The sequence below is a fragment of the Doryrhamphus excisus genome, linkage group LG11 (assembly GCF_037039965.1).
Source record: "Doryrhamphus excisus strain RoL-2023G ecotype Guam linkage group LG11, RoL_Dexc_Guam_v1.1, whole genome shotgun sequence".
Taxonomy (NCBI): domain Eukaryota; kingdom Metazoa; phylum Chordata; class Actinopteri; order Syngnathiformes; family Syngnathidae; genus Doryrhamphus; species Doryrhamphus excisus.
Genome location: NC_136367.1, coordinates 17,867,137 through 17,892,366, shown reverse-complemented (window position 1 = coordinate 17,892,366; position 25,230 = coordinate 17,867,137). Strand labels below are relative to the sequence as shown.

Genomic DNA, 25,230 nt, shown 5'->3' with positions numbered 1-25,230 from the left:
GGGCCTGCGCTCCTGATTCTGAAGGTCCAAGGCAGACAGACGTAAAAAAATGTATCATACAGTTAAAATTGAAATATAACACAATATTTAAAAAAAAATCAAATATTGTATCCTCACAGTGGGGTATTGTACACATAACAGACCAGCTGAACGATTTTAATAGCAATCTACGTTTGTCCATTGGAGGGCGCTGTTAAGCTCCAAATACATTCTAGTCTGATTACACTATCAGGACACAACGCAGACCCAAGTTTGTTTAATTTTGATATTTTTAGGCCTTTGATAAAAGTATTATACAGTATACAGTTATAATAGAAATATTACGACTTAAAAAAATACAAATACTGTATCATGACAGTGGAGTAAAGTACACATAAGAGACCAGCGGGGCGACTTTTAGTGGCAATCTACGTTTGTCCATTGGAGGGCGCTGTTAAGCCCAAATACATTGTAGCCTGATGACACTATCATGACACAACGAAGACTCGGACCGGTTTAATTTTGTCATTTTTGTCATTTTCTAAAATGTTTTATTTATTTATAAAAACAAATATTAACTAAAAAATCAAATATATAGTATCATAAGAGTGGACTACAGTCCATATAGCAGACCAGCGGTTATTTCGGTGACAATCTACATCTGTCCGTTAGAGGTCGCTGTGTACCACTAAATACATTATAACCTGATTACGCAATCTGGCCACAAAGCAAGCCCAGTCACCACACAGCGCCCCCTGGTGGCTCAGTCTCCGCCCCCTGCTCTAATTGGATGGACTTCCTATAATGTGCTGAGCTCACTCACCTGTTTTCCCATTTTAATTGGCGTGTCGCTAGCAAGCACTTCAAGGGAACAGTAACACACCAGTCAACTTGTGGTGGTCGTCGTGTGTGGAGGGACACGCATTTAGCGAGACCGGAACCACTACCAGGACCAGGACCAGGTCCAATAGGAGAATGTCAGCTGGTTCGAGGAAGCAGGACGCGCCGTTTTGAGTGAGTGGAAATGGACCACCGGTGACATTTTGGAGGAAAGATACACAAAACCTGGAAGCTTCTCAGCGACTATTGAGACTTTTGTCACGAATTGGGATTTGATTGGCTTTCTGTTGGTGAGCCCTTTAATTTTCGGTTCGGTGCTGCCGTGTCTTTGGAACCACCATGGGCTGCACGGTGAGTGCGGAGGACAAGGCGGCTGCCGAGAGGTCCAAAATGATCGACAAGAACCTCCGAGAAGATGGAGAAAAGGCGGCCAGAGAAGTCAAACTGCTCCTATTAGGTAAGCGAGATCATTGTGATCCAGAACATCTCCCTAGCCAACACATGAACTGCTTTCCAACCTTGGCGTCGATCTACTGTACACTATGAAGAGGTTCGATTACCTACACTTAATAAATGGGACATTTTTTAAAATAAAAGCTGAAGTAAAGGTCTACAACAAGTAGCTAGTGAGCTACCACTAGCTTTCCACCATACCGATACCTTCACTTCTCAAGACCGATTTGGTACCGAAAACACAACTTTTCTTTTTTACATTTCGATATAAGTGCAGTTTGTGTACATCTGGGGGTAATAAAGACAGGAAGAAATGAGGAATTGTTGGTTAGTCCTAATGAAATAGGATGACATGACTACTATCAGGAGAACCACAGTATAGAGAGGAAGGGAGGGAGCCACCTGCTGTGGCCCAGCAAGGTGCACTGTATTCGGGCACATGCTCCGAGCAGCCACTGTGTCGTCACGGAGGTCATTTTCCCACTTTTATGTTTTTTTTGTAGGGTAGCCACCACTATCACTACTACTACTACTACTAGTATGTGGTAGAATAAACTATAACTTGAACTCCATACATGTGATGCAACGTTAAGGATGTCGGATCCCAGCATGCTTTGCGGCATCTGTTTAAGTAGATGCTCAAATCTCAAGCATGCCACCATGTTATACTTTGTTAATTTGTATGCTAGCACGACTTCCTAAACATTTGGAGCGTGACCCGGGTGGGGGGGGGGCATATATGGCATCAGGGCAGAGTGTATTAATTTTTCACCTGGTCATCCCTGTATCGTTTTGGTTTGGAGTCCAGGAATAAGTTGTGCGAATTAGCTTAGCATTGCATTTCTCCTCTGTGTCTTGTTGCATCATGTAAGTGTGTGTGTGTTGTAGGACGTGTGTCATCTTGCTGTGACAACCTGTTAACACAAGCCAGGATGGCGAGCTGCAGTGTGGCTAGTCAGCTGACTAGTCCACGAGCAGCCAATGTCTCTCCTTCCGTGTGTGTGTGTATGTGTGCGTGTGTGTGTGTGTGTGTCCTCCATCAAGCAGTGCATAAAATCTTGATGAATTCAGACCATGAAAATATTGTGCAAGGTGGGCGTTCCAATGATTTATCACCCCCCAGCAACGGGGTTGCCAGGTGTATAGGCGAGGGATGGCTGTGGTGGTTTGTATGCTAAGACGTTAGCGTTTATATCCAGACAGAAAAAAACTACATGTCAGCCTTGGCGTACATGAAAAGCACATTAGTGCAAATTTTGGTCTTTGTTTTTCTTTCCCATTTTTTCTTTTCAACACTGAAAAACTTTTTTTTCCTCTTTAATCATGAAAGTTTTTTTAATAATATTTTGACTTTATTTCCATCATACTAGAACGTTTACCAAAAAGGACAGCTTTATTTAGTTGTATTTCTCATGTCATTACTTTTCCCCTTGTTGGACTTGTACATTATTACTTTTCTTCATATTTTGTTATTCTTTAAAATAATATCCACCCATTTTCTATTAACCTCATTAGGATAAGCTGGAGCCTATCCCAGCTGACTTTTGGACAAGAGGGCAGGGACTCCTTAGACTGGTCACCACCCAACCACAGAAAATAACTTTTTTTTCTTTAATATTTCAACTTTAGGCTATGAAAATGACAGATTATGACTTTTTGTCAGTAGATTACAACTTTTTTCTCTGAATATTATTGTAAAATTCCTGCAGAATTTAAAATTTTTGCAGTTTTCTTGTTGAATTATATTGCCACAAAGTGCCGCTGGCTTAATTACGCTGGTGTACTTTGGACACGCCTTCTTTCTGGCGTATGTGCTGAGCAACAAAGTTTTGTAATTAGCAATCGGTCTGAATTTAAAAAAAATATCAACTTGAGGGATGGCCTTCCACTGTGTCTGTAACAGGGTGTTGCGGTGAGCAAAAAAATGGCTGCCATAGCATAAATGTGCGCGGACTTAGCTCATCGACTCAGCAGCACCTCTGATGGTGGCAGCCAGTACTGCACTCCATTCTTACTTAATTGGTCGCAATCATTTGATCCAGGAGCCTTTTTCATGTACAAAGATGAACTCTCATCTTGTATTTGGGTCGTAATTACGTCATTTAGTATCCCTGTGATATTTTGTGACATTCAACTTTTTGATGACAACCTTTTTAGTTATTGCCTTTTGTGTGTGTGTGTGTGGCCTTAATCCTCTTTGGTAACGTTCTTATGCAGGCTTTGTTTAATATTATTTTTAGAAGCGGCCATGAGCCAATTCAAACTGGAGGAAGTTGTTTTCTTTTCTAGTGTTTGTTTACTTGCTGCTCATTTGTTGCTTTGTTGAGTGACCCCGGGGTCACACTGAATCCGTTGCGGTTCCGATCCTGATCCAGTTTGGCTTTCCGCCAAGTGCCACTCACACAGACTCCGGTAGGCACTGCGGCGAGCATCCGCTTCTGCTGTGAGAACCGTACTTGCGAGAGCACAGCCGCTGTTGTAGATTTTTGTTGTGTTTTTGTGCCTTTTGACTACTTGGAGTACAAAAACTATACATTTCTTGTATTGATATGATGATGATGATAGTGCTGCAGGGTTGTGCGCACACAGCCGACAGTGACGACAGCGTCCCGCTTGAGTGGGTTCCGTGTGAAATGCACCGCTGTTCTCTTTTGTCAATTTTGCGGATGATTTAAGGACACCCCGTGCATGCCGTAATTGTGGCCTTTGTGTGAGAGTATGTACATGAGTCACCCTATAGACGCCACTCAATCATGAAAGCATCTTATTTGTGTTTTTTTTTTAAATGTTTTTTCCCGAAAGTTCTGTCATCACCACATGATTTAGTTGAGTACATGCTAAAAATGAAGGATGAGTCATTGTGGATGCACATTTAGTGAAAGTGCCTGCTTTTAGGCCCCATAATGAACATGTGGTGTATTAGACGCACACTGGGAAAGCCTTGCCAAGGAAACAGGAGACATGTCAGCTCCTCTTCTACGCCTCGACTGCTTCACACAAAATGTGTCCAAATGTGCACCTCTTCATATCTCACCATATTGTAGCGGAGTGGAGCTGCCACGACAGTACCCAGCATGCCTTGTGGGTATTCCTAAATAACATTGTACGAGTGTCCAAACATTTTTTTTTATTGGCCTGTGTTCAACAAATGCAGCAACAATGGGGGGAATTTTAGCTATTTGAAAAGTATCAAAATGGTCAGTGCATCCTTTTTGGACCCCCTGTGTTGGCACGTAGTCGTCAATCTCAGACAATGCTAGGTGCTCGTGTTGTGCTGTTTGTTTTTCATCATGACATCACATTGAGGTGCCGCACCACAGTCCGGTCATTAATTGGTTCCACACCCGACTGTGATAAGTCCATTTCCGTGAGGTAGGATTCATTCATTCATTCATAATTGGATTTGCCAATTAACCTAGCATGTTTTTGAAATGTGGGAGGAAACCGGAGTACCCGGAGAAAACCCACACATGCACGGGGAGAACATGCAAACTCCACACAGAGTTGGCCGAGGGTGGAATTGAACCCTGGTCTCCTAGCTGTGAGGTCTGCGCGCTAACCACTTGATCACCATGCCGCCCAGGTAGGATTCAGTATTAAACATTTTTTTGTTGTTGTTTACTCTTCAAAATATGGGTTTTATTGTTATTAGAGCCCTCTAGACATGAAATAACACCCCTACAGTCACCTTTTACATTTGTATTACTCAATATAGTTGACATAATTGGAGATAATAGGACATATTAGACATAAGAAGATAAAGACTCATATGTTAGCAGATCCAATTTCTTGTTGTTTTTCTGGACGGTGAACTTCCTGTGGTGGCTATGCTCTCATCAATGTAATGTAACTTTAAATGGTTTTACACTCGTAATTACCCAAAAAAGTAGACATAATATTAATAGTAAATAAAGCATTTATGACCTAAAAAAATAAAACTCCTTCTCAAAGCAGTGTCACACTAAATATGTTCCCTAGGGGACCTTACTGCTGAGCGGACAGGAAGTGATGTTGGCAGTTCAGAGTTGAGTTTTAGCTTGTAGTAGGTTATGGCCCCACCTGTAGCCTATATTGTTATTGTTAGACCATCATGCTAACGAATTTAAATGGGAGTCGTTTAAAAGGAATGGCGTTTACCATCGCTACTGAAGTTGCGACACCTTCACGTGAGCCACCTCGCTTCCCTCCGTCGGGTTCCATCTTCATCAGAGCCGCCCCCATCGTTCATTTTCCAATCACACTTCCATTATGAGCACCATTCATAATTCAGAATGTCTAATATCGCCTTCCTTTCTTCCTTCCTTCCTTCCTTCGCCCTTGTTCTCTCGTCCTCATCACACTTCTCTTGTCTTCTCGGGTGAGGAACGCACGAGTGGCGCAGCAAGTGGCAAAGTCTTTTCAGGACAAGTATTCATCCAGACGCTTCCCGTGTTGACTTCGGTACTTCAATCTATCCGTGTAATTACAGCAACCCAGCTGATCTCCGAGGTGCTTGCTGGGGGTTATTTGGGGAAAAAAAATGCGGGCAAACTTTTCATTTTGATGGAGCGTTGTTGAGACAAATGGTAAAAGTGGTTATGAGCTACTGGCTGGAGACCCCGGACTTACTGTGTATGAACTCGGAGTGGTAACGTAGGTCGTAGACACATCGGTAGTGCAAATATGATTATTGTGTATGTTTTTTTATTTTTTTTGCGGGATTACGGAGTCTTTCCGTTGTGTCGTACGCCCGCCGGAGACAGAGCTGCAGTGTGAGCCTACACCAGGGATTTCAATCTTGCGGTATGCTTCCGGAACCGATTCGGTGTAAGCCCGGCGTCAATGCGTTCCTTGTCCACACTCATACCCAATGGTGCATTTCCGAAAATCAGATTGGGAATATCGCTGCAGTTTTGCCTTTTGTATTCGTAGTCGCTTTGACATATTGTAGAAGTTATACAAAAAAACCGAGGGTATCAAAATGGTCAGTGCATCCTTTTTGGACCTCCTGTGTTGTCACGTAGTCGTCAATCTCAGACAATGCTAGGCGCTCGTGTTGACTGAGCCGTGACGTGTTTAATTTTCATCATGACATCACGTTGAGGTGCCGCACCACAGTCCGGTCGTCCCTCCTTTGATGGGCGTGGAACCAATTAACGGCCGACTGCGATATGTCCATTTCGGTTCGGTAGGATTCAGTATTTAAAAATAGTTTTTGTTGTTTACACTCTTCAAAATGTGGGTTTTATCATTATTAGAGCCCTCTAGATATGAAATAACACCCCTACAGTCACCTTTACATTTGTATTACTCAATATAGTAGACATAATCAGAGGTAATAGGACATATTAGACATAAGATCCAGTTCCTTGTTGTTTTTTCTGGACGGTGAACTTCCTGTGGTGGCTATGTTCTCATCAATGTATTGTAATGGCAACTTTAAATGGTTTTACACTTAGAATCAGAATCAGAAAAGGGTTTATTGCCAGGTGTGATCAAACACATACTAGGAGTTTGTTTTGGAATAGTAGGTGCAGACACATCTATGAAAAAATATACAGAATAAATACTATAAATATATGTACACAGTCTGTAATTACCTCATATAGTAGACATAATAAGAGTAAATAAACCATTTATGACCTAAAAAAATACTTCTCAAACAGTGTCAGTCGTCTCATCTGTGGTGGACCTTCATCTTTTCAAAGGATAAATGGAGGCAGTTACAAGTGAGATCCTCAATCCCGAAGCTGCATTCAATGTTCCTCTGAATTTTAGTGAGGAAAGTGAGGAAAAATGGCTGAATCACCCTCCACACCTCCGAGTGCAGGGGAAGCTGTTAAGCGAATGAGGTCACACCTTCATATGGCATCAATTAAACACGCTCTACCAGCGCAAGCGGCACAACATCCCATTTGTCTCCCAGAAGATGATGATGATGATGCTGCTGTCAGGTCAGCAGTAATGAAACATCTATCCTTTGCGCTCCGGCACGCTGCCGCCTCAAAACAACAAATTAGTTTTCATCTGTCGCCAATCAATCTCATCCATTCTTTTTGTGTTTATTCAAGCACGTCAACCGTCGCTCGCTGTGGTATATGACACACAAACGTATGTCCCGGGGTCTCCATGTTTGCTTTTAAGGCTCCAAACACAAACATCATGTTGAAGATGTCTCTCTTTGACTGCCGTAATCGAGTTGTTTAAGGATCACTTTTTCAGTCTCGCTAAAGAGCTTCCGCATGTCAAGTGTTGCCATCGATTTAACGATGTGCCGTCACTTGATTAGTGGGATTGATGGGGAATCCTGTGAGGCTGAGTGCATATTGAATAGAAGTTCCAGTGCTCCGTCCCCCACTGGACACGGGCTTTCAATTGATTTGACATCTCAGCTGCTGTGTGACATCAGACCCTCAAAACGTCCAATTGATTTGTCCCATTGATGTAATTCAGAACGTAGCGGAAGGTCAAACGCAGCTCAGGTTGGTCAGTGCTTCTGTTGTTATGTACAGCAGCTTCTTTTTAAAAACACTGGAAACATCCAATCAGAGCTGTAAAGACCAGCTCATGTGGTTAAGGTAGCAATTTAATTATCTATTTAAATTAGGGATCTCCGATATTGGCTTTTTTTTGCTGTCATAACCTGTGTGGTCACATGACCTAAAGCACAACTCACACAGCCATAGAGTAGCACATACATAGCCAAACTAGCATGCACCGCTAAACTAAGCTAACTCGGCCATTTTACACTGGCTATTGATGTACGTTCTGTGACAAGAGTTAAATTCTTTGTATGTTATGGGGCTGCACGGTGGTGGAGTGGTTGGCGTGCAGACCTCACAGATAGGAGACCCGAGTTCAATCCCACTCTCGGCCATCTCTGTGTGGAGTTTACATGTTTTTAAAAAACATGCTAGGTTAATTGGCAACTCCAAATTGTCCATAGGTATGAATGTGAGTGTGAATGGTTGTTTGTCTATATGTGCCCTGTGATTGGCTGGCCACCAGTCCAGGGTGTCCCCCGCCTCTTGCTCGAGGGCAGCTGGGATAGGCTCCAGCACCCCCGGGACCCTCGGGAGGATAAGCGGTAGAAAGTATATGAAAATTTTACCTGTTTTTATATCTTTAGAACACACAGAAAATAGGTGTGTTCATGTCTCACATAAGGATTGTGGATGATGAGTGTGAATGGTTGTTCGTCTATATGTGTCCTGTGATTGGTTGGCCACCAGTCCGGGATGAATGAATGAATGAATGAATGAATGAATGAATGAATGAAATTTTTACCTGTTTTTATATCTTTAGAACACACAGAAAATAGGTGTGTTCATGTCTCACATAAGGATTGTGGATGATGATGATGTACTGTTCCTTTAAATCCTCAAAACAACTTTTTGTACTTTTCCCTCTTCAAACCAGTCGAGGAAAGTTTGATGGGCTGAAACATATTCATATCTTTGAGGCAGAGTGGCATTTGTTTGAAGAGTTAGCCCCTCAGCCGTCAGACGCTAACCAAGTTGAGTCTCCGACAATGCTGTATTCCCTACGTACAACGCAGCCGTCTCTTCTGACTGGAAATGTCCGTCACGGCGGATCAGGCAGAACACTTGGCACCGCTCACAGCATGTGTCACTTTGATCCAAAAAGGCAAAGATTAGACAAAAAGAGCAGAGGCTTCTGTCACAGCACCGGGAAGATGACGATGACGAGGATGAGTGACTCATTACGCTGCTGGCTGATGTGAAGCGGTCAAGAGCAGTGCCGGTGACGCCCACCCACGTCCCCAAGCATGAAGTGGACGCTATGCTGTAGATGGCTAACCGTGCAGAAGGATGCACTGCGGTGTACAGTAAATGTATTCATAGTAAGGAACCTCCCTTTTGTACACTTCATGCTGCAGTCCGTACAGCCCAGCGTGCATCCTCGGGTGGGTTGTGTGATTGATTATAATGCCCACATTTGGTATGCATGTCATGTTACATCTGCCTGGCCCTTGTTGTAATTATGTGCTCCGGCAGCCTTTTGAAGATTTTCACTTGTATCTGTCAATTAGTAGCTAGGGCTGCATAACGCCACGTGAGCCTGGGAAGAAGCAATTAGATGCCTGGGTTTTCTTTTGTCCATGCTGCAGGTGAAGTACACATTCATTAGGATCCACTACAGGTACAGTGTAGCGTTTTTCACCACACAGGATACTACCTCACTTCTTTTAGGAACAAATATTGATACCACAAATTAGGCATGTTAGGATTAAGGTAATGGTTTTATTTCATTTGAACATGCATCAGATTACAATTGAGTGCATCCCATAATCAGTTCACAGTTCCACATGTCCGAAAGGAGTAGGAAGAAGCAAAGCTTATTAAATTCTACCCCTCCTTCTGGTACTTTTACAATCAGTAACTGTTACATTTGTTCACTTCATGCTTTCCTAATAATATAGTTTTATTTTATTTTATTATTTTTGTCACGGGCGCCACGGAGGTCGAGTGGTTAGCACGCAGACCTCACAGCTAGGAGACCAGGGTTCAATTCCACCCTCTGCCATCTCTGTGTGGAGTTTGCATGTTCTCCCTGTGCACACGTGAGTTTTCTCCGGGTACTCCGGTTTCCTCCCACATTCCAAAAACATGCTAGGTTAATTAGCGACTCCAAATTGTCCATAGGTATGAATGTGAGTGTGAATGGTTGTTTGTCTATATGTGCCCTGTGATTGGCTGGCGACCAGTCCAGGGTATACCCCGCCTCTCGCCTGAAGACAGTTGGGATAGGCTCCAGCAAACCCGCGACCCTGGTGAGGATAAGCGGTAGAAAATGAATGAATTAATTAATGAATTTTTGTCACGTACCGAAGTACGAGGTATTATGTCCATACAATGACATAATGGGTACCATAGTAACTGTAATATTTTCTCTGAGTACTCCGGTTTCCTCCCACATTCCAAAAACATGCATGTTAGCTCAATTGGCGACTCTATCCATAGGTATGAATGAGAGTCTGAATGGTTGTTTGTACCCCGCCTCTCGCCCAAAGTCAGCTGGGATAGGCCTCAGCATACCCCCGCAACCCTAGTGACGATAAGCGGCATAAAAAATGGATGGATGGGTGTTTCGTGACACCTTCAGGTAGCGGCCCCTTTGCCGCCCACCGAGACAGACTGTATGACTGACTGAAAAGGGCTCACTCTGTTCATGCCATTGTTCTATGGAAGAAATGCACCAAGGTGCTGAAGGCAATGCACAAATGTATCCACTTCATTTTCATTTGTTGTGGAATTGATTGATTGATTGGTTTATCTCAGATTCCTGCACTGTATTTGTTGACAGAATAGACACAAGATGATAGATATCCTGTAGTGCGTAGGAACCTGGAACACTTCTGTACCGTACGGAAAATGGGATTATGAATGCATGTTGTCCATGCCAAGCCGCTATGCTGCTGTAGTGCCGTTTAGGATGCATTGTGATGACTCGCTGGACGTATATTAAGTAGCCAGGTCACGTTCACCACATGTGCAGCCGCCCACTGGCGAGCAAACGCAACAAAAGGGATTAATCGCTGGTGCGTACACGACTCTGTGCTGTTCTGTGCTTCTCTACACAGACCAGCTAGCAGTGAAGCTCAGCTGCTCCCTGCGCCGCTCATGACCTACTTTCCTGCTCCAGACGATATACCATACTGAACACGTACCGCATTTCTCCTATGCCACCCCAACTCTCTGCATATGTTGCATTTGATGCTGCCACCCACCTGCTTGGACAGGAGAGTGCGCCTAACGTGGGCCTCAGGTTTGAGAGCGGTAGCAGAGCAGGACTCATTACGGCTGGGGTGGAAAATAACTCCAACGTACGATATTGTCTTGGCTGGTAATTCGCTCTGGGAAGCGCTGACAGGCTGCCGCATGCAGAGATGCTGAGGCTGATAAGAAAATGCCAACCTGCTATTGGTGCCATGGATTTCATTTACATTCCACGCTGATCATAAAGTTGTGTAGTCTGAACAGGCAGACCACATCACACAGGCTCTTCCTGTCGGTCACGAGGCGATTGCAGAGAGCTGAGACTGCTGACCTCCATGACCCGAACCCCAATAAGCTGAAGACAGTAGAAAATATTGATATAGAATTGAACGATATATGGGAGTCACTTTGATGTCTACGTTAGAGATGCTGAAATTAATCAGCTCTCCACAATCTGACCCCTCCATACCTTACAGACCTCCTTCATTCACACAATTCACTCCTCAGACTCCAACATCCTGGCACGCCCCTGTAAGACCAAGCTCCGAACCTGTGGAGATAGAGCCTTCTCAATCGCTGCCCCCCACCCTCTGGAACTCTTTGCCCCATTCACTCCGTGCTTGCACCCGACCTTCCCACCTTCAAAAAACAACTCAAAACCCTTTTTAATGTCTAACTTTTTATACCTGACTGCTGCGCCCCGCCTTGTTTTTAGCTCTGAATGAATGTATGGATATTGTATTTTAATGCATCTTTTACTCTATTTTTATTTCTTTTTCTCTACTGTAAAGCGTCTTTGAATACTCTGAAAAGCGCTATCCAAATAAAATGTATTATTATAATAAATACTGTACTATAAGCTTTGTTTTTTAGGTGACAAAGCAAATTAGTGTCATATCTAATAAAATATCTCTGTAGAAAGAAGAAAGAACAAGCTATGGGCCACAAACGGCCCCCGCTCTGCACTTTGGGCACCCGTGATCTAGTATTTCTTTTTAGGACAGTAAGCGTTTGAACAGGGTGATTTTATTTTTATTAATGTTCCAACAATGGCAAAGAAAAATCATCCTTGTCAGCTGTTCAAAATCAGGTGCTCGATGTCAAGGGCCAGGAGGCAGGGGGCCCGGCGGGCACGTCACTGAGTAGATCCACCCGGTCCAAGTAGCCGACCGAGGAGGCCAAGTGATTTGTATACTTTTCATCTGTCTGGCTTTTAAAGGCAGACTGTCCCTCACTTGAAATATACAGAGAGTGGGAAATGGGACATTGCATCGTGGGGAGGGCTTTTCGCCAGCCTGGGCAGACACACACAGTGCAAAATGTATGGTTCAGAAGGGGGGGGGTTGTACTGCACTTCTGGGGATCCATACGTACGTACATATGGAACATACACCAACAGAACATCATCGCTACTAAGCTGTGTCAGCTTGTGAAGAGCAGAGGGTGCGCTTCTTTTACGTTCTGCTCCGGTTTATCAACACCCGTAGGATGTTAACCTTTTTAAATGGCTGTAAAAGCTTCTTGGATGTCGGCATTGGGTTGGGGGTGGGGGGGCGGGGTGGCAGTGAGCCAGGATACAGCAGATGAACTCTGTGTCACAGCCCGGTGGCCACTTTCTATTATAAACGTTATGGAAGCCCTTATAGTTGCTCCGACTATGCCAAGAGTTATGTCCGCCGGCGCTCTTCCTTTTATCCCATAAGTCAAATACTCCTGAACAATCTCTGCTTTGGCTTTTTTTAACACTTGAACACAGCAACGAAGACAGCCCACAGTGGGCTTTAGAATGCAACTTGTTTGCACGGAGAGGCTTGTGTTCCAACTGCTGATGTCGTCGCCGCTGCAGTATAGATTTTTTTAATAGCGCCGGGATGCTCGCAGATGGTCCGCTACTGTAAATCTTATTTATTATTAATCAGTACAGGGAGAGCTTTAAAATGAATCCTGCACACATCCTGACAGTCTATCTGTGCGCTCTTTTTCTCTCTTTTGGCAGAAGATCAAACTGGTGAGCTTTCACGGTGTGTTCACTGCACAAGTACTTTTTTTCTTGATTACGTTGTTTGTTTCATTCAAGTTCCTGATGTTCAATACTTATAGGTTATCACATGGTTTGTCTGGTATCAGGCCAGGTATCATGCCCCTAAGTGTAATACTAGCACGCGGGGGCATGATACTGGGCTTGATACCAGACAAACCATGTGATGATCTTATTATCACATACTATTTAATCATGAGCTTATTATGTGTTTCCAGAAAATGTTCAGTTTATTACATGTATTATATCTAAACAATTGCAAAAATATTTCAACAATAATATTTTTATCAACAGTCTTATCTTATCAGCGTCTGACAATTAAAGTTCCATTAATCAAGTTTGGGTTTTTTGGTGACTGGAGAAGCACTAGGCACTAAGCACTCGTGTGCTGTTCTCTGATTGGTTGTTTCACGGGCACGATACCAGAGCAGCACGCTCTGAGTGGACAGCTACGGGGGCTGATACTGGACATGGTTAAACTCTATACTTTATCAGTATCACTGCCCTGGGCTTAGACCTTGTATCATTCCAGCCTTTTTCCGTATCATTCATGGACGGTTTCTAGGTTTCTATAGGGCCAATTAATACTGTAGTATGTGATAATATCTAGTACTATCATTTAATATCATTTATAGGCAATAATTTTCCTATAGCAAAATATGTTCTGGTGACAGGCCTGCAGTTATAGGTGTTACTGCCTTTTGCTGTAAAGTGAATGCAATCACTGCAATCAGGTTTAGCTAATCTAAACACGCTCATCATTTGGCGGCTGTTTGATGTTCTCTGCCGGCAATCATGTAAATATTTGATCCCATGCGTGATGACTTAATTAGACTTGTAGAGATTTTCCACGGAACATCACTCTGTATCCTGCTCAATGTCAACACCTAAACGGCCCTCTTGGATATTGTGCTCTGCTATGTAGTTGAATGGTGCTTTTTACTACACTGGTGTTAAAACCCCCCCCTCCCCAAAAAAAAAAAAACTCTTGGCCATGAAGAATGAGGCTGCACTCACCTGTGTTTTCACATGCTCTCCTCCCCGTGGGGCCTGAAATATTAATGGATGTGTTTTATTCTGGAGGCAGGAAGGTGACCTTCATTCATGGTGTGTCCACAGAGAGACTGATATCTCTTCCTATGACACCTTTTGTGTCCAAAATGGGATTTTCTGTCCAAGCTTTCATACAGCATGGTCGTAGTAAGATTCAAAAGTAGCGTCACTAAAAGGTCTATGAGGTTGGGGGTTACCTACAGCCACAGCTCTTAATTTTTTTTACCTAATTAGAAACCCACAGTTTTGGAGATCATTCACCTCAGAGGTTAATTTAATCTAGAATATTTTAGGTGGTGCAGATAGGCTAATACTGTTTTACACGACAGCACTCGGCCCTGAAGGCTGCCTCGCAGGTTGAAATCATCTGAAAGGACGTAAGAAGTAGCCTCGGGCGTTGCGTTTGCCACCCTGTGTCGCTGCAGCTGGCACGCCACCCTCTGTCACTCAAAGCGGGGCTGAAAACAAAAATGGCACGATGAGGGAGCAAGAGGAGCACTGCTGCTCCTTTTTTTTTTTTTTTTTTTTTTTCATCGTCACTTTGACCTGATGTTTGTTGGCAGCTGGGTCAAGATGGCGTGACGTGGTTAACTCATCAGCTTTGACATGCTGAGTTGGAGCATTTACTTAAAAAAAAAACATGTTTATGGTAAATGATGTGAAACTTTGAGATCCAGATGGGTCTGTCCCGCCTGGTGCATGCTTCAGCCCCCCACAGTTGTAGTAGAGTCTATTTGGAGCACAATCCTGCAAAGAGAGGGAAGTTTCCCCTCTAATGATGCACTGCACCTAAACGCCCCCCCCCCCTCCACACACACACGTCTACTCTTGATGTTCTGATGAGAAAGAAGAACCCAAACACAGGCAGGCAGCCCAGAGGAGCTCATGTGATGTCACTGGGAGGTCAAAGCTTGAGGAGATGGTTTTAACCTCCAAACAAACTCACAAAGACGTTTGAGGTTTTTCTAACTCGAATATTTTGACTGTTCCAACAGGTGCTGGGGAGTCTGGGAAAAGCACCATTGTAAAGCAGATGAAGTAAGTATTGTTTTTGTGTGTCTCCCCCCCCCCCCCCCCCAGCCCCCAGCCCCTAAATGATTCTGCCTAGCTGCCTGAGAAGGAGTTTCTCCAATGCTCCTTGCCTGATGGATATTAGCTTCTCTTTTCTCCTCACTTGACTGCAAATTTTAGGTGGGATTCTAACACCATTGAGTGTCAAGCTACTGTTGCCACAGGGAATGAAGTACATGATATCAGTTGATAAATGGCATGGTGGCAAACCCTACACATGTGCTGTGTCACGTAGGGTTGCCGACACCCGTATTGAGCTGACAAGTGCAACCATACACTTTTTATCCATCCATTGTTTATGCCGTTTATCATAACTAGGGTGGTGGGTATGCTGGAGCCTATCCCAGCTGTCTTCGGGCGAGAGGCAGGGTACACCCTGGACTGTTGGCCAGCCAATCACAGGGCACATATAGACAAACAACCATTCACACTCACATTCATTTCAATTTGGCCAAAGTGAGACCATTACTCACTAGGGGTGGCCATAAGGTGGCCATAGAGTGAATCTAAAAGCAGAGCAGCACATGCGTGTTCACGCTGTCACGCCACCAGACGGATCCTCCTGATTACCTCAGATAGGAATAGCTCAATATTTGCAGTAACCATGCAGCGGTTTGATAGCGGATGATCTCGGCGGTTTCCCAGAGATGTCTGTTGGCTGAACTTGCCTTTTGCCTCCCAGAGTGCAAGGAAAGCTGCGTGATGTTCAGCCCGAGCACCAATCAGAACACATGCGGGACTCTAACTGGCTTTATTATTCACATTCCTCGAGGCGAGTCGGCCACTGGATCCATTTTTTATGAGCTCGGAGCAAGAACAGTCTGTCACCTTTTTTTTTTTTTTTTTTTTTTTTTGAAGCACCATTTTTAACACAAACGTGCATGTGTCAGCCTGCAATATGAATTGATTATTAAACTGCTCACACACACACACACATACACACACATGCGACACTCCCTTTCCTAAATGAGGCAATCAGCGTGTCTGTTAAATGACGACTGTCGTCAAGCAGCAAGTACTTTCACTTGAGTTAATATGATTACGACCTCCAGAGCAGAATATTCCATCTCAGGCATAGACGGTTACATTCCTCATTTAGGTGCACAGTAATAACCAAACTGGTAGATAGATAGATAGATAGATAGAAGTACACAAGGAGGAGGTAGACCAGCACAGATGTAAAAGGAATAAAAATCTATCTTAGCAACCATTAGACTATGTTTTCATTGGGATTTCTGAGAAATGAAGTCATTTTGTTGGGGTCTGCATGAGTGCTGCCTGCACTTAGGAGCTGTGGTTCATTGAGGGGAACATGAATTCCAACAAGTACTGTGACATTGGTACTGCAGTAGAAGTTTCCTCACAGTATATCCTCACATAATGTCAATCTCCTCAGGATCATCCACGAGGACGGCTACTCGGAAGACGAGTGTAAGCAGTACCGCGCTGTGGTTTACAGTAACACCATCCAGTCCATCATGGCCATCGTCAAAGCCATGGTCAGCCTCAAGATAGACTACAGCAACACCGGCAGAGTGGTAAGATAACCCCACACCCTCTCCATCATATGCTTGCCTTTTGATTGGCTGCTGGGGTTGAACACCACCTGTGTGTTACACGCCTTTGTTGAGACTTGACTGATCAACATGTACATTCATAACTACTCCATTGGACCGTGCATCAACACACGCATAGGTTCCCAAAATAGCCTGCAATATGTAGCCAACTTTATTTGTTTACAATTATGTTTAAGGCTGTAAATCCCTTCTTAGACAGGCACACTCATTTTCTCGCATTTTAAACACTCAAAGTTCAAATTTCCTTTGAATTTTAATGATCAATCTACTTGATTTGGACACAAAAAGTTAAGTGACTTAACTCTTGTGACTGCTCTGACCGGGCTTTGTTCTGGCACCGTCCCGCTGTAGCGTTTTTGTATCCTTGTTAAACATCCCTCTTGCCGTCCTCCTGCTCCTTGAACTCAAGATTAATTTACTTAATCGAGATGCAGTTGTCTGTTTTTTATTACGGTTAATTGGTTCTAATCACATTCGGCGTCCCAAGACCACAAGCTAGGGGGATACCTGTGGCCCCTGAGCAGGCTAGCAGTGACTGCTAGGTTAGAGCTTAGAGTGCCTAGAATACGGGTGTAGGCACGCTTGTGATCGGCTTTGAAAGGCATTTATCGGCATATGCTGATCACATGTTTTTTATGTAAATCAGCCGATATTGATCGACGGATCGTAGAAGGACGTAGATCGTAGAAGATGCCTTAACGGAAGTTCCTCTACTACTGCACCTCCTAGCAATCAGGAGCATGTCGTAGTTTGCAGTGTTCCACAAGTGCACTGTAGCTCTACAGTCCCTAATGTTATGACCTGTGAGGAAATGCGAAATAACATGAAAGGCTCTTTGCTGACCTCCTCTGAGACGATTTAAAAGGCCCAGCTCTCCCTTTGAACACCAGCGAGCTCCTCCTCTGCAATGCATCACATCAATTTGTATCATCTTAATGATTCTGTCTTTGCCAGGCTTTGGACTCGGGCTTCAAAAGGACAGCATTATTAGCTCGGAGCTGTAATTATCATGCACTGACTTGCAAGTTCATGAGTCAGGCTAATTGTTACAGAACAATAAGAGAATAAACACATGGCCGTCAACGTCGGTAGCAAATCACGCAGACACACAGCAGCCTTCTCCAAGGGTTCACGTCATGCCCTTTTAACTGTGGAATTAAGTGTGCACACATGAAAGCAATGCATCAAATGTGAGCGTGCACGCTCCCGTGCGTTACCGCAAGCCTGCCGTCCACACATAGCATGTGGGCGTACAGTGTGTACGCATACGCGTGATTGCCGTGGCCAACACCGTGTGAACGTGCTCGTCAATCATGCCAGGCTGAGAGGACGGCGGACAGGAAAGCACTGCTGCACATAAAATATGCCACACTGTGAAGGATTAACTGCGTCCAACGTTGTAATGTATGCCCCAGGAAACGATAAGTAGCTTAGAGCTGCTTCTATACCACAACTACAAAATGATTCCAGTTATTAATATTGAATTTGAGCCGATAGAAACAAAAACTTGTTGGGTAAAGGCGACTATAGGGGTGTTATTTCATGTCTGGAGGGCTCTAATGTTAACCAGATTGTAAACATGCTTTCTAACTCTTATGTTATTTTCTCTGGTTATATTTACTATATTGGGTAATAGGAGTGTAAAGGTGACTATAGGGGTGTTATTTCATGTCTGGAGGGCTCTAATGTTAACCAGATTGTAAACAGGCTTTCTAATTCTTTTGTTATTTTCTCTGGTTATATTTACTATATCGGGTAATAGGTGTGTAAAGGTGACTATAGGGGTGTTATTTCATGTCTAGAGGGCTCTGATAATGTTAAACGTATTTAGAAAGCTTTTCTATACCACAACTACAAAATGATTCCAGTTATTAATATTGAATTTGAGCTGATAGAAACAAAAACGTGTTGGGTAAAGGTGACTATAGGGGTGTTATTTTATGTCTAGAGAGCTCTAATGTTAACCACATTGTAAACAGGCTTTCTAATTCTTATGTTATTTTCTCTGGTTATATTTACTATATCGGGTAATAGGAGTGTAAAGGTGACAAAAATGTTGATTATTTCCATACATTCATTTTCCTCCGCTTATCCGGGTCCGGGTTGCTGGGGCAGCAGTCTCAGTAGGGAAGCCCAGACTCCCCGGTCCCCAGCCACCTCCTCCAGCTCCACCGGGAGGACACCAAGGTGTTCCCAGGCCAGCTGGGAGACATAATCCCTCCGAGGTCTGCCCCGGAGCCCTACTTTGTTGTCATAAAATTACAGATTTGGTTTTCATTCATTCATTCATTTTCTACCGCTTTTTCCTCACGAGGGTCGCGGGGGGTGCTGGAGCCTATCCCAGCTGTCTTTGGGCTCGCCAGCCAATCACAGGGCACATATAGACAAACAACCATTCACACTCACATTCATACCTATGGACAATTTGGAGTCGCTAATTAACCTAGCATGTTTTTGGAATGTGGGAGGAAACCGGAGTACCCGGAGAAAACCCACGCATGCACGGGGAGAACATGCAAACTCCACACAGAGATGGCCGAGGGTGGAATCGAACCCAAGTCTCCTAGCTGTGAGGTCTGCGCGCTAACCACTAGACCGCCAGGCCGCCCCAGATTTGTTTTTATAATATTAATTTTTTTTTCCCTCAGAAAAAGAATCCTCTATGCTGCAAATGACTGCTTTATTGTCATAAATGAATCATTTATTCTCATATTATTGCTGTGTGTATAGTATGTTGTTGTATAATTAGTGTTCTTTTTAGTTATTCTTCTCCTCACCTTGTGTGGCGTGCGTGCTCCTGCAGGATGACGCCCAGCAGCTCTTTGCTTTGTCTGCCACGGCTGAGGAGCAGGGTCTCCTCCCTGATGACCTGGCCAACGTGATCAGGCGACTGTGGGCCGACGGCGGCATACAGAGCTGCTTTGCACGCTCGCGGGAGTACCAGCTCAATGACTCTGCGGCATAGTGAGTGTGTGTTTTTTGTCTACTTTGTGCTTATTTTTCTTTTTTTTTTTTGCTGTCAATTCTTTGTTTACGTAGACCACAGAGGGAAAGAGCAGCGAGCGATAATTAGTGAGAGGCTGTTATTTATGATATGATTTATTTATTATCAGTCATTATGTATAACAAGGTCATGTTTTAACTGTAATTGATTTGAAAACAAGACAATGAAGCTGTTTTGACTTCCACAGCAACATTTTACAGCACATGCTTCAAAAGCAGCCGCTGCCACCTTTTGGAATATAACCAGAGAAAATAAAATAAGAATTAGAAAACCTGTTTACAATCTGGTTAACATTAGAGCCCTCTAGACATGAAATAACACCCCTATAGTCGCCTTTACCCAACATAGTCGACATAATCAGAGAAAATAAGACATAGAAAACCTGTTTACAAGCTTCTAAATGTGGTTATTAGAGCCCCCTGGACATGAAATAACACCCCTATAGTCACCTTTATACTCCTATTACCCAATATAGTAAATAAAACCAGAGAAAATAAAATAACAAATAGAAAACATGTGTACAAACTTCTAAATGTGGTTAACATTAGAGCCCTCTGGACATGAAATAACACCCCTATAGTCACCTGTACACTCCTATTACCCAATATAGTAAATATAACCAGAGAAAGTAAAATAAGAAATAGAAAAGATGTGTACAATCTTCTAAATGTGGTTAACATTAGAGCCCTCTGGACATGAAATAGCACCCCTATAGTCACCTTTACACTCCTATTACCCAATATAGTAAATATAACCAGAGAAAATAAAATAAGAAATAGAAAAGATGTGTACAATCTTCTAAATGTGGTTAACATTAGAGCCCTCTGGACATGAAATAACACCCCTATAGTCAGCCTGACACCTTTATTACCCAATTTAGGCCAATGTAAAATACTACATTGGTTTCTTCTGGCTTGTATTGTATTTGATTTCATGTAGTTGAGTTAATTTAGGCCAAGAATAAGTAGACTTTGATTGGTATGAATAATAGCTAATAGTATTGGCATTTGGAGGTGAAAAGAAAAGCTTATTTCATCATTGTAACATGCATCTGTCCACATGCAGCGTGCATGATGTAATCCACCGCCGTGTATGCAAATGGCAGCTAGCGCGTGGGAAAACAGCACGGGAAAACGCATCCATGTTGCCATCCTGCACTCCTATGGCGGTGTGTTGGCTTGCATCATCGTGTTGTGTGATTGCTCATCCTCTCACAGACATCACCGTGGATCTAATGGTGTCTCCTTCCTACGCCGTCTGTCTGGAAAGCCTACTTTGACCTCCCCGGAGAGTCGTAGAGACGGACTCGAGCACCTATTACCTGATTATTTAGCCGTCCCTGCGGTTGCATTCTTTAATATTGCAAGCTGATGAGCGCAATCATCCGGCCAACCCACGGCCACCCGGGCTGGCACCCTTTTCTTTGTGTGCATCCTGAAGGGGCTGCTAGCATGATTGTCAAGGCTCACTGGTGATAAAGGCCAAATATTACACGTGTTTGAGAAGCAACAATGGCTGACGGGGCTCGCCGAGCTCCCATGATGATGATGATGTTGCAATACTGCTGTAAGCGAGACAAACGGTTGCTGATGGACAGTCTGGGTAATATTCTACATCATTCTGCGTCCTGATTGGCTGTAGACCATTGTCAATCAACCTTCTTTGTGCCTCCCTCTTGTCTCGCTCGCTTGGGGTGTTTTGTATGTTTTGCAACTTTCTCCCTGTACGCCGCCATTTTGAAATACTTATTACTGTAAATGAGTCTTCGTTTGAAAGGACGGCAGAGATATGTCTTCACAAGGATACAAAAACGCTACAGCACAGCACAGCGGAACGGCGCCAGGATGGAAAGGTTACAGGAGTGAAATACAGCCATAAAACGTATATAATGATTGTAAAAAGTCAAGATGGTACAGATTGTGGAAGATCTAGAAAGCTCTGTGTGTGGGTTATGGTGTGTAGCTGCTCCATCCAATTTTAGATTCCAGCTGTAAAATCCGACATCCTTTTCAGTGTTTTCCTTGCCCGGCTGTCTTGTAGCTACCTGAACGATCTGGAGAGGATAGCCAAAGCAGATTACATCCCCACCCAACAGGATGTGCTGCGAACTCGGGTCAAGACCACCGGCATCGTGGAGACTCACTTCACCTTCAAGGAGCTGCACTTCAAGTAAGTAAAAGCAGAGACCGCCCCACTCTTATGTAAAAACTATTATGATGAACGACATCCTCGGCCTTGTCTGGGATTTATGCCGCCCATAAAAGATGTCCTCAGGCCTCGTTAGAGGATGTACACATGAGCACTTGAGAAAATGCCATTTGCAAGCATAGTCTAAGTAAAAATAACTAGACTTGTAATTAAAATTCCAAGAAATTACAATTGTAATTAATTTGTAATTGAAATTTCAATTAATCACAATGAAAATTTTAATTACATTTGCAATTGAAATTTCAATTACTTACAATTACAATTTTAATTTCATTTGTAATTGAAAATGTAATTAAATTCAATTAATTACAATTACAATTTTAATTACATTTGTAATTTAAAACGTCAATTAATTACAATTACAGTTTTAATTACATTTGTAATTGAAATTGTAATTTATTTTGATTGATTGATTTTTCATTTGTAATTGAAATTGTAATTTAAATTTAAAAATTGAGTTGGGGAAAAATGTAAATTGTAATTAAGTGAAATTTTAATTAAATTTAAATTTTCATTACAATTTCAATTTGAATTAAATTTCAATTTTCATTACAATTGTAATTGCAATTTAAATTGCAATTGTAGTTAAAATTGAAATTTTAATTGTAATTTCAGTTTTAATTAATTGTAATTGTAAATTTTCATTTTAATTATGCTCTGCTACTAAAATGTTTTCTTCCCATTTTATTGTCCTAAAATGTTGACTTTTCTTCTGAAATGTTGTGACTTTATTGGTCTCCTTGTGAAACGCGGCGCCAGGCGGGACTTGGGACACCCCTGCATCGATTTGTAACATTCTAAGCGTCTCCTCCTGGCTTCCTCGCAGGATGTTTGATGTTGGAGGCCAGCGTTCCGAGAGGAAGAAGTGGATCCACTGTTTCGAAGGAGTCACCGCCATTATCTTCTGCGTGGCGCTGAGTGCGTACGACTTGGTGCTGGCGGAGGACGAGGAGATGGTGAGGACGCAACGAGGCTTTTACGATACACACATACGATACACGCGGCACCATCCATTTTACTCTTGGAACTCATTAGCGGCTTAATGGAATTCATGTGACTTGAACCGGTTGACCTCAATTATTTGAACAGGTTAGGAATGGAATGAAAGCAGGAGCTCCTGCCTTTTCAGCCACGGGACAACAGCTCCCCCTGGTGGCGGCTCGTCACGGCTCACCGGGCCTTTTTCTCTCTTGCAGAATCGCATGCACGAAAGCATGAAGCTCTTTGACTCCATCTGCAACAACAAGTGGTTCACGGAGACCTCCATTATCCTCTTCCTCAACAAGAAGGACCTCTTTGAGGAGAAGATCACCCGCAGCCCCCTCGCCATCTGCTTCCCGGAATACTCAGGTACCCAGCAGACCGCCACGGGCCATGAGCATGAAGACGTATGGAAAATAAAAAGATGCAATTTTGCCACTTTGATATTTTGTAAAGATATGACAACAAGTTACAAATTCCTACAAAAAGCTGCGTTTGGTCTTAGTCATGGAGGTGAGATTACTTTTTTTCTTAAAGTTTTAAAGTTTAGACTTCATTCTCATAGAATTACAATGGTTTTGCAATTTTTAAAATTAATAATTTAAATATATTCAGGCTGTTTCTTTTGGGTTTTGCTCATGTAAATTATGACTTTATTTTCATAATATTTGGACTTTATCCTCATACTACTAGGACTTAACTAGTTTTTCAAATATTTTTCTATTTTATTTATTTTTTTTATTTCTGATAATATTTATAATAATATATAATATTCAATATATTATATTTAATATATAATTATTTCTCATAATCATATTTTCATCTTTTTACTGTGAATATTTCAACTTTATGGTACTAAAATGACATAATTTCTCCTCAGAATATTTCATTTTTTCTCACCTCAACTTTTTTTCTCTCATTTTATTTTTTCATTTTTCAACAATTTCTTTTTAAAAATATATATTTATTCTAATCATATTTAGACTTTATTTCCATAATAGTATAACCTCCCCCAACCAAATTTTCCCAAAAATCAAAAAAAAAAAAAATTTTTCATATTACTTCAAAAAAAAAAATAATTTCAATTTCATTCTACTAAAATATTATTCCCATAATATTTTAACTTTATTCTACTCGTACAATACCTTTTTGCCCAAGCTCTGCGGCGCTCCAAAGCGTCTCTCCAATCCTGCGCCTCTTTTTTTTCTGTCAGGAGCCAACAAGTTTGATGAAGCGGCCAGCTACATTCAGACCAAGTTCGAGGACCTGAACAAGAAGAAGGACACCAAGGAGATCTACACCCACTTCACGTGTGCCACCGACACAAAGAACGTGCAGTTCGTCTTTGACGCCGTCACCGACGTCATCATCAAAAACAACCTCAAAGACTGCGGCCTCTTCTGAAGGTAGGAAAGATGCGGAGTGGGGGTGGAAAATTGCTTTACTTTATTTTTTATTTTTTGTTTGTTTTTCATATTAGGATTTTTTTTAATTTTTCAGCTTTATGCAATTTTTTGGAATTTTTTTGCGTGCTGCTGCAGGTTTGATGTCTTGAGCTGTTGTTGTTTGTGCGTGTCAGGACGCCGCATGTGCGACGGCAGCCGGCGACCACCGGATCTTCACATGGAAAAGAGATTCCTGGAAGAGCAAAACGGCCTTGAACGAACGCAAGCATCACATTCTTTTGTCTGGTATACTTTTACTATTGAGACCCCCCCCAACCCCCACCTTGGAATGAATATTTAACCCCCCCTCTCCATTTGGTGACAACTTCTAGCAGGCGCTGAAGTCCACTTCTACCACTTTTTTATTATTTTTTTTAAATTCCAAGAGAATGTGAGTGATGTGACTTTTGTACAACATTTACAGCCGATTAGCAACAATGTTGTCCTGCATGACATTTTATCAATTAGCCTGACCCCCCCTCTCCCAAAAAAAAAAAAAGAAGCATCACGTTGACCGGCAGAGCAATGTGTGAGCTTTAAGGTGATGATGATGATGTTGTGTGGATTGTGTGTGTTTGTTTTCATCATCTCAGTGGACTTGTGTCGCCAGTGTACTCTACGTTTACACGTGTTCTCTGTTCCTTCCCTGCCGTCTGTCCTTCCTTCCTTCCTTCCTTCTTTTTCTTTCTTACGGCTCACTTCTCCTTCCTTTCTACTCGCCTCACCTCCGCACATCAACACGCATCGTCTCAGCACAAACACCAAGCAAACTCTTCCTCACTTGTCCTCCTGTACACAATAAAGGCTGGCTCATGTCAGCGTTTACATTTCTATTGTCTTTTTGTAACACCCCCCCTCCCCC

At 42.7% G+C, this 25,230-nt stretch overlaps 1 protein-coding gene across 1 annotated transcript; it reads left to right on the top strand.

The window, feature by feature from the left end:
• Nucleotides 1–760: 760 nt before the first annotated feature.
• gnai2b (guanine nucleotide binding protein (G protein), alpha inhibiting activity polypeptide 2b) lies at nucleotides 761–25,230 on the top strand. The gene is made up of 9 exons (XM_058073584.2): nucleotides 761–1,276; nucleotides 15,078–15,120; nucleotides 16,550–16,691; nucleotides 19,534–19,694; nucleotides 21,775–21,903; nucleotides 22,769–22,898; nucleotides 23,139–23,292; nucleotides 24,137–24,329; nucleotides 24,503–25,230. The coding sequence occupies exons 1-8, from the start codon at nucleotides 1,159–1,161 to the stop codon at nucleotides 24,325–24,327; spliced, it is 1,068 nt and encodes a 355-aa protein (XP_057929567.1). The 5' UTR covers nucleotides 761–1,158; the 3' UTR covers nucleotides 24,328–24,329; nucleotides 24,503–25,230.

What these genes read in the sequence shown, in the direction of transcription:
- gnai2b (XM_058073584.2), top strand. Translation starts at nt 1,159, where the DNA reads ATGGGCTGCACGGTGAGTGCGGAGGACAAGGCGGCTGCCGAGAGGTCC. An exon ending in CTCAATGACTCTGCGGCATA is followed by an intron (nt 19,695 to 21,774) that starts GTGAGTGTGTGT and finishes GCTGTCTTGTAG; the next exon opens with CTACCTGAACGATCTGGAGA. An exon ending in TTCAAGGAGCTGCACTTCAA is followed by an intron (nt 21,904 to 22,768) that starts GTAAGTAAAAGC and finishes GCTTCCTCGCAG; the next exon opens with GATGTTTGATGTTGGAGGCC.